General features: G+C 35.9%; 1 protein-coding gene across 1 annotated transcript in view; it reads left to right on the plus strand.

Moving 5' to 3' along the window:
• LOC107571359 (H-2 class I histocompatibility antigen, TLA(B) alpha chain-like) overlaps nt 1–7,764 on the plus strand; it is a 15,553-nt gene extending 7,789 nt beyond the window's left edge. The window contains exons 2-4 of the mRNA XM_016257679.1: nt 3,026–3,274; nt 7,030–7,269; nt 7,742–7,764. Coding sequence (XP_016113165.1) covers nt 3,026–3,274; nt 7,030–7,269; nt 7,742–7,764 — 512 coding nt within the window. The remainder of the gene's footprint in view (nt 1–3,025; nt 3,275–7,029; nt 7,270–7,741) is intronic.
• The last annotated feature ends 2,395 nt before the right edge of the window (nt 7,765–10,159 follow it).

Raw genomic sequence — 10,159 nt, forward strand, 5'->3', positions numbered from 1 at the left:
TGTCTTTGGGTCATTTTAAACTGTTTTATACAGAAGTAATTCAAAAGTATGGAAATAAAAATGTAGCTGGAGCATGTGTAAAAGTGGTAGACTACACAGAGAGGACTCAGACAGGCTTTTGTCCTATTCTATATCGTAATGTTGAGATGTGTGCTGTGGATTAAATTGTGTTAGCCTTTATTTACAAACGAACACATGTAAAATCAGTAGCTAAGGATTTGTACAGGCCTCATGTCAGCTGTTGCAACATTTGATATAATGTTAAAAGAATACATTGGCGCTCATCATCGAACACAGCAGAAAATCATCATCATCATGGATCTCTTGCTATAATAAAATGCAATACTCGCACCTTGTGTGCTATTTCCTATGGAAGCTCGTTTTCTCCACTAAATAAAGAAATAATTAATAAATAAATAAATAGCAGGGACACGGGAAGTAGGGGTACTGAGGGGGCTGCAGCACCCCCTGTTTTCACATGGTTGCAAATGCAACGCCAAGTTTGTTCATTTTAATTTATTCAGTATTAGCATTTAATACTTTATTTGTAATGATCTCTGAAATGTAAATTGTAAGTGGCCTATAATAAACCCATGTTTATCTTTATAAACATGATTAATTTTACTTGTGATGTTTTCTATATGGGATGATTAGCCTAATCCTCATGAACACGTGACGCTAGCGCGTGGGATCAGACATGAACTGTACAGAATGCGAACAAGATTAACTTTAATACAAGGAGATAATGGCGCAAAAGTGAATTTCAGATTTTTTAAAATGCCCATCCCACCAAAAATTTCCTAAATCGGCAGCCCCAGCACAAGCACAGACGTAAGTGAAAACATCTTCCCGCGCCCCTGATAAATAGCGACTTTTTATTCCACAATTCTGACTTTTTTTCCTCAGAATTGCAAGATACAGCAACTCGCATTGTTTATATCTCGCAATTCTGAGAAAAAAAGTCAGAATTGTAAGATAAAAAGCTGCAAATTACTTTTATTTTTTATTCCATGGCGGAAACAAGCTGCCATAACGACACAAGTAAACCTGAATCCATACACAACGTAATGTAACCTACTAATAAATGTCATCAATGCCAGTTCAACTTTTATTCAATTGTAATCTTTTTTAAATCAGCCATCACCTTTTTTGACTGCATCTGATTATGAAGCATTGTTCTTGTCCGTCATGCATTTATATCTACTATTTTTCATGTTTTTGTTGTATAATTCCATTGTTCTTCATTATGTCTAAATGTATAATAAATAAATTCTGACGAGCAGTTTGCGGTTTTCTGCCTTTATTGAACATCACACTGCATTTGGTCCATTTTGCAACATGATTCAATTAAAATCACAGCGCTATACATACATGCACGCTGGAGACCTTTTACCACATAAGGCTGCATCCAGATATTATTTAAAAATCCCTGAAGCACTTCATCCAGTAGCTTTTCTCTCCGTGACAAGAAAAGCAGACCACTGTTGTTAGCAGTTAGCACTAAACATTAGTCTGGGAGGAGCTGAGTAAATTTAGTCTCACGTCACACAACATATCGCAAGCCGTTTTAGCATTTTATCCATAAATAGTCATAATCACATTGTAGATATCTTAATTCCAATTACGAAAGTACAGTCGTTTGCTAAGTTAAATGAATTAGCATTTTAAACAAATCGGTTGATTTAAGGATTCAACTCACTCATTAAGACAGTCACTTGCTGCCACCTACTGGCTGTTGTAGTTTCATATTTAAAAAAGTAGCTCATTATTTCATTTTTGCAATCATTTAATATTTCTACATTAAAATGTTGTATTTAAACTTTACATAACTTGTGCAAAATCCATCTATGGATTTTGTTTATAGTGATTTCAGTTGATTATTAATAGCCAACATGTTTTTTTATTCAGATTGAATTTATTAAATTAAAAAATCTGACATAAAAAGACACAGATATGACAATACATTTTCATAATACATCTCTTTGGTTTTTTTCTGCTCAGTGTTATTTCAGGGTTTTGATCTCTCAACTGGTATCATCTTAATTTTTGTGTATTTTGTGTTACTCCATAATAATGTTCTAGTTGAGGGCATTTGTAGTATACTGTAGGTATGGGGCCCAAACATAACCTCAAGCCCAGGGGCCCCCGGCCCCGAAGTCCTGCCCTGGTTACAGGGCAAGTGGCACTCACTGCAAATGATTTCCAGCTCCACCTCTCTGGATGTCTAATGTAGAGGTCTACACGGAGGACAACAGCACAGGGGGCTGAATCATAAAACTAGTTTACCAAATAAGCCAGGCTTATTTCAGGTAGTCTGACTTATTTTCACTTGATTTGGTTTCATAAAGCAAAATTACCATAGCTCAAGCTCAGTCACTCTGGCAACTTATGCTGGGAAACTAACCTGTTCCGGAGCAGGCTAACTGTCAGACTAAGCTGAGCTCCTCTAACACTGACCAATAGGAACGCATTGATATAAACTGTTAAAAGTTGCTATTATTGTTAACAATAGTTATTTATGCAATATGTGATATTTAAATTATATTTTCCAATCCCATTATTTGAAGAAAAGTATTTCTCTAAGTCCCAATTTATTAAATTTGCTAGATTGAAATTTTAACCATTTTCTTTGACAACTCCTCTCTTTCCCTGGTAATTACTGCAAAATATAGTAGTAGAACATGCTCACTAGTCTGCTTTACCACTGGATATTCATAATCATGGTTGATGACGTGTCCATGTCTCCCTGATAAGTGCAAACTTGCTCTGGCAGCCGATTTCATTAGCCAACTCAATTGCACAGTCATCAAAAGTTCAGACTTAAAGCAAGGGAAAAGTCTCTCATCATTAATTCACCCTCAAATTGTTTCAAACCCACATTTTTTCTTCTGCTGAACTCAAAAGAAGGAACCCACACATGTTAGTTTCATTCATCCTCAGTGACTTTAGACTGATAGTTTAGATTTAACGCTAGTGTTCACTTTGACAGTAACATCCTTTTTGTTTTGTCATAATTTTTCATCAGAAAGACACCATCTCCTCTATTTTTACACCGCGCTCACCAAACCTGATGGACTCTCTGGACCTGTATTTAGTGCAGTAGGTGTGTATGATGACAGATGGATCTCTCGCTACAGCAATGAAGAACAAACCTGGAAAAGAGACTGTTTGGATGCAGAAATCTGGAGAGATACCAAAGAACCTCGTGACCCTAGAGACTGGTTTCTACATCAGGTTAACGCTCTGGCAAACTGCACAAACTCCACATGTGATGGTGAATGCATTGGGTTTTATTGGAATGACACTGATATCTTTTTAAGTGTCCAGTTATTTTATGGGCCACCAGGGCCGTGCAGAGACCTTTGGAGTGGCAGGTGCTCGAAGTATAAAAGGGGCACATGGAGCACGGCTTTTAATAGGGCTGTGCTCCTTGCTGAGACATGTATCGAAACGGATGCTTCTGTATTGATAGCAGAAAATGCCATGATACAGTTTTCAAAAAGAAACCATTTTAAGTTTAAAAGTTAAAGAAATTTTTCTTTGCACCTCTTAATCACTCTGGAATTAGAAACGGAATTATAGCCTATTATACCTATTATTATTATTATTATTATTATTATTGAGTTTACAGGGTATGGTGGTTTTGCTGTTGTAAACACTACTGTTGTTGTTGTTGTAGAAAAAATATTTCCGTCTTATTTAAAATAGAATTATATTCTTATCCTGTTCTGAATTAATACATTTTTTGAATGATAATGATAATAAAAACAGGATTGATAAGTATAAATTGGAAGATGAGAAAATCAGTATAAGCTTGTTTTATCAGAGTTGTGATAATTATTTTAAAGGGGTCATATGATGCTGCTAAAAATAACATTATTTTGTGTATTTGGTGTAATGTGTTTATGCGGTTTAAAGTTAAAAAACACATTATTTTCCACATACTGTACATTATTGTTTCTCCTCTATGCCCCGCCTTTTTGAAACGATTTTTACAAAGCTCATCGGTCTGAAAAGCGAGGTGTGCTCTGATTGGCCAGCTATCCAGTGCGTTGTGATTGGCTGAATACCTCAAGCGTGTGACGGAAATGTTATGCCCCTCACCATACTGTGATAATGCCGTGTCCGGCCGGAGCGATGAGACAAAAACATTAAAACCCATTATAAACGAGGCATTTGTTGCATCCAGTGGGGACATAATTACTGATTATAATGACTTATACTGTCGTTTTACGCGTTGCGTTGCATCGTGCCGCGTAAACATAAAACCATGTCTGCATTTGTGATCGGAGAAATGACAAACAACAAGCCCTACTCTACACTGCTCAAAACTCGCGTTTGAATCATCAGTGGCAAATTTAAAATGTACATTTAAATGAAAATGTACTTACGTGAGTCAGAACTGCCGGCATTTTAGTCTAACGTTACTCTCCCAGGATCAGTAAACAGTCCTCCATAAAATGGCCGTGCAGAGACCTTTGGAGTGGCAGGTGCTCGAAGTATAAAAGGGGCACATGGAGCACGGCTTTTAATAGGGCTGTGCTCCTTGCTGAGACATGTATCGAAACGGATGCTTCTGTATTGATAGCAGAAAATGCCATGATACAGTTTTCAAAAAGAAACCATTTTAAGTTTAAAAGTTAAAGAAATTTTTCTTTGCACCTCTTAATCACTCTGGAATTAGAAACGGAATTATAGCCTATTATACCTATTATTATTATTATTATTATTATTATTGAGTTTACAGGGTATGGTGGTTTTGCTGTTGTAAACACTACTGTTGTTGTTGTTGTAGAAAAAATATTTCCGTCTTATTTAAAATAGAATTATATTCTTATCCTGTTCTGAATTAATACATTTTTTGAATGATAATGATAATAAAAACAGGATTGATAAGTATAAATTGGAAGATGAGAAAATCAGTATAAGCTTGTTTTATCAGAGTTGTGATAATTATTTTAAAGGGGTCATATGATGCTGCTAAAAATAACATTATTTTGTGTATTTGGTGTAATGTGTTTATGCGGTTTAAAGTTAAAAAACACATTATTTTCCACATACTGTACATTATTGTTTCTCCTCTATGCCCCGCCTTTTTGAAACGATTTTTACAAAGCTCATCGGTCTGAAAAGCGAGGTGTGCTCTGATTGGCCAGCTATCCAGTGCGTTGTGATTGGCTGAATACCTCAAGCGTGTGACGGAAATGTTACGCCCCTCACCATACTGTGATACCTTGTCCCGGCCGGAGCGATGAGACAAAAACATTAAAACCCATTATAAACGAGGCATTTGTTGCATCCAGTGGGGACATAATTACTGATTATAATCACTTATACTGTCGTTTTACGCGTTGCGTTGCATCGTGCCGCGTAAACATAAAACCATGTCTGCATTTGTGATCGGAGAAATGACAAACAACAAGCCCTACTCTACACTGCTCAAAACTCGCGTTTGAATCATCAGTGGCAAATTTAAAATGTACATTTAAATGAAAATGTACTTACGTGAGTCAGAACTGCCGGCATTTTAGTCTAACATTACTCTCCCAGGATCAGTAAACAGTCCTCCATAAAATGTGCCGGTGATCCACAGCACTAAATTGATGCATTTCCTCAGCGACCAGCACGGATCAGCTCTAGGCATGATGAAGCAGATATCGTCATCTTTTGGAAGACCAAACAAAGTAGTTTCGCTTTCACAATGAAACACACAGCGTCTCCATGACATGGCGGCGGCAACAATACTACAGCGAGAATAAAAGTTACGCCTTCTTTCTTTGCGTGAACATTTGGGCGGCGTTATGCAAATCTTCCCACATAGTGATGTAGATATGTGGGGGCGTGTTAGAACGAGGCGTTTTAGGTAGGTGTGGCTGACTCTTAACTTTTATAAAGAATATCTCTTTGGATTTGAGACTTTAGTCTTTGCAACTTTACAGATCTTCTTTATGCACCAAGAGCTTGTAACACTCCAAAGAGAAAGGAAAAAATGAAATTGCATCATATGACCCCTTTAAGACACTCTCACTCTCACATGTTTTCATGTATTGGTTTCTAGATTTAAATTCAAAGAGACAGTATCGATAGTCTATGCATGACCTGCCGTTTAATTCGTATCCAAAATGAGGAGAAGTGAATATCTGGAGCGCTCAACACTCTCATGCAGTGTATGTTTCATTCATACTCGATGCCGGAGGGCGTTCTCCTACAGAAAGTCCAAAACAGACTCATAGAAGGAATGACTTATGACCTACAGGAAATCAAAAGCATCCGGCTATGGCTGTAGCTGAGCTGAATAAAAAGCAGAAAAAACGTAAAGACAAACACACGATTGCGAATATATATACGGTTTATGTGTAATAAATAAACTATATGAATAATGCAGTACTGATTGACATATCATTTAGTAGCCTATAGAAACTATAAAATATATTTCCTGTCTTATTCTGTGATAAAGATGGGGAAAAGGTGCTCATAGTAGTCTTTATAAACCGATCATTAAATTGTCATTAGGAAAATATTGAACCAAAATATTATAGCCCATTGTTGCAGCTAACCTTACTTCCACAGGCTACAAACAGCGATATAAACAACAACTGTGCATGCTCTCTTCACGCCGTTCTTGTATAATAATAATAATATTTTAATAATATAAGTATACAAGCACACCGCTCCGCTGAGAACTCCACTTACCGGCAGCCACGGACGTTATGAAGGCATCTTGGTAGTGCGCTACATTAAACTAAAGGTGTCTGAACGTGAGGGATAGTCCCTGATGAGATCGTCAGGTGAAAGGTCGTCATCATCATGTGGATAATTTTATTTACAGCTAAATTATTAATTAATTTTACTAATATATTTAGATTGGGCAGGCCTTCACATAATGGCGTTTAAAATATAAAATAAAATAACATGCTCAAGCACCCACCGCACCCCCCTCTGCACATGCCTGTGGGCCACTTTATATATTCTTTTAACTTGTAAAAATTTCTTATGTTGTTTTTTGATTATTATTATTTAAATGTTTAGGCCTCCATACACTACAGAGGAGAGTTGGCTGTGAGGTGGAGAAACGTCCAGATGGATCAGTGATGCATGTGAATGCATTTGATGAGTACGGATATGATGGAGAGCAGTTTATTGCCTTTCATTCTGCCACAATGCAGTGGATTGAGAAAACTCCAAAGGCAAAAGAAACCAGAATGAAGTGGAACAATCAACGAGTTCGCAGACAAGTCCTGAAGATGGTCCTCACCCCTTTAAATCATAGTATTTGTTTGTTGCATGAATTTATAAAATGGTTAAAACATTTATGTTTGGTTTGATTTTTTTTATTATAATTTTTTTTCCTGCAGATGGAAGTCTGGAATCTAGACACCATTATTTGCTGGAAGGATTAATTGCAGTTGCTGTTGTATTTGCAGTTGCAGTCTTATTAATCATGCTTTTAATCTACAACGGGATAAATGGTGAGTTCATATTAATTAAAGGAATAAAGTGTCATATTTCCAGATGTGTTGCTCTAGATTTGATGTAAATCAAAATCTGGTTCTCATTTGTCTTTAACCTGAGATGAATTATTCAATTCGATATTTATTTAGCATTTAAATATAGAGACCCTGCTGTAAGATTATAACTTTTATATGCTCAAGAATGTAAAACGTATACTGAATATTTATGAAATCAGCATGAGCTTGTCTTAATGCTAAAGTTTTCTAATAATATATTGTGTCATCTCTAGGCCAGATGAAAAGTTTGGTTTAACTTGAAGGCATTGCGGCAGAAATATATTACTATTGTTCAGTAGAATGTACGTAATAGGCTGCTACTACTACTACTAAAATGATTAAAACCTTATTTTTAAGGAATAATCATACAATATGTCTTCAATGTTTTACTTGTAATATTAAATGACCTTTATTTTCCAAAAAATAAAAATTGCTTAATTTTCATTACTTTGAGCAAAAAATCATAAGGCTATTGTAAGAATAAATTAAACTTGTTTTTATGCTTTCAATAATTAGACATGCTAAAACGTAATTTGGTTACAATAAAACATAAGGTTTGAAGATTTACCGTAAACCTAGGGGAAACACTGAGCTCTATATAATCAAAGACTATTTAATATACATTTCAGATTTAAATATATAGAACATTTTAAGAGCTAAAGCCTTAATACTTTTTGTTTTTTGTAGCCAATATTTATTTAAACTTTATTTATTTTATGAATTTTTTTTATGCATCTATTGCCGGTAGCACCAGCTGTGCACAAATTACGACTTAGTCTAATTGTGTCAATTAATGAATGAAAATTCATGGAAATACAAAGGTTGTACTTCCTTCGCCGGCTGAGGAAATTCAACCTGCCACAGGAGCTGCTGAAACAGTTCTACTCAGCCGTCATCGAGTCTGTTCTGTGCACTTCAATAACTGTCTGGTTTGGTTCAGCTACAAAATCAGACATCAGAAGACTACAGAGAACGGTTCGGACTGCTGAAAGGATTATTGGTGCCCCCCTGCCTACCCTCCAAGAACGGTATACATCCAGAGTGAGGAAAAGGGCTCAGAAAATCACTCTGGATCCATCACATCCAAGCCATCTCCTTTTTGAACTTTTGCCATCTGGTCGGCGTTACAGAGCACCGAATACCAGGACAGCCAGGCACAAGAACAGTTTCTTCCCCCAGGCAATCTACAACATGAACAGTTAAGCGTTCCCCCCATTGTGCAATAAAAATGTGCAATAACCTTATATTTATCTGTTACCACCTCCATCCTAGTACATCCCTGCATCTCTTTCTGTGTTGTTGTAGTCTCGGAAACTCTTGCATCAAAATCAAAATCCCAGTAGTAAATACGACTTGAGAGGCATTCATGTCTAATTTCCGTTTAGGAAACTCGTATTTATGATAATTCCGATAGCAGCATTATTAGTCACACATTTACATGTCCTTTTGTTTGTTACAAACTAACTAGTAGTTACTTCCCCAGCTGGTGCGACCCCCATCTTAATTGCATTATGCACTTTAAACCAAAAGACAGTGTTTTACAATCGCTGTCCTGGAGTAAATTGTGCAATGTTGAGGTGCTACAGAACCAGAGTGAAGACATTGCTTTCGTTTCATTCTTTCCTATCTGTTGCCTTTTGGTCCTTTTCAGTTTATTACGAAGGATTTCTTATGTTGAAAGTAATTGTTTAAAAAGCTTTTGTCATTTTTTTTTTAACTTGGCAGGGCTCGCAAAATTTCTAAATCCCTGGTAGCCCTTCGGGCAGGCATTCTTCAGATTTTGGTAGCCCAAAAATGAATTTAACTAGCCCGAATAAAATATTTAATTTTTTCTTCAAATAACAAGTCAAGAGAGTAGGGGTGCAATGGATCACAAATCTCACGGTTCGGATTATATTACATTATCATATCACAGATCGGATCATTTTTCAGATGAGCAAAAAAAATATGGTTCTTTATTATTTAAGTGACACTTATTATTTAAAGAACAATTTACTACTTTTATACCACATCAAAAACTAGTAGCATATAGGGATGTAACGATTCACTCAACTCACGATGTGATATGATTCACGATACTGATTTCACAATACAATTTTCTCAATTTCTTTTTTTAACAAAATGAGATTTAAGACAGATAAAAAAAAAAAAAAAGGTGTCTATTTGTTATTTCTCAGACCAAAAGGCTGCACATTACATTGTGAAATTGAAAATGTCAAACAATATACTAACTTGCAATTTTAAAACAAATCCCAAATCAAATAAATAATACAAATAAATGTCTCCATGCAAGTAAACTAAGGTTTTGCCTGTGTATTTTAATCACGATCCAAACTAAGATGCTGCATACATGTTATGTAGATTGTAAAATGTTTAAATTTGAAACAAAAACAAAATGGTCTGACTTTAGCTTTGTGATACTACATAAAAAATCTGAACGAAACAAAAACAGCAGACGGGCTGAAAGAGACGCAAATGTCACTCTCTGACAGCAGGTGGTGCTTAAACAGCAGGTATTTATAGGCTGCTGTCCCTTTAAGACTGAATGCATGGATCCAATATAATGATGCACTTGCTATTTCTTTCTCCACTGTTTACGCTTCAATGTTTAAATTGGTAAGACTTAGAAACACGTGTAAATGATAAACTAT

This window comes from Sinocyclocheilus grahami, unplaced genomic scaffold (assembly GCF_001515645.1).
Source record: "Sinocyclocheilus grahami isolate Dianchi unplaced genomic scaffold, SAMN03320097.WGS_v1.1 scaffold1585.1, whole genome shotgun sequence".
NCBI lineage: Eukaryota > Metazoa > Chordata > Actinopteri > Cypriniformes > Cyprinidae > Sinocyclocheilus > Sinocyclocheilus grahami.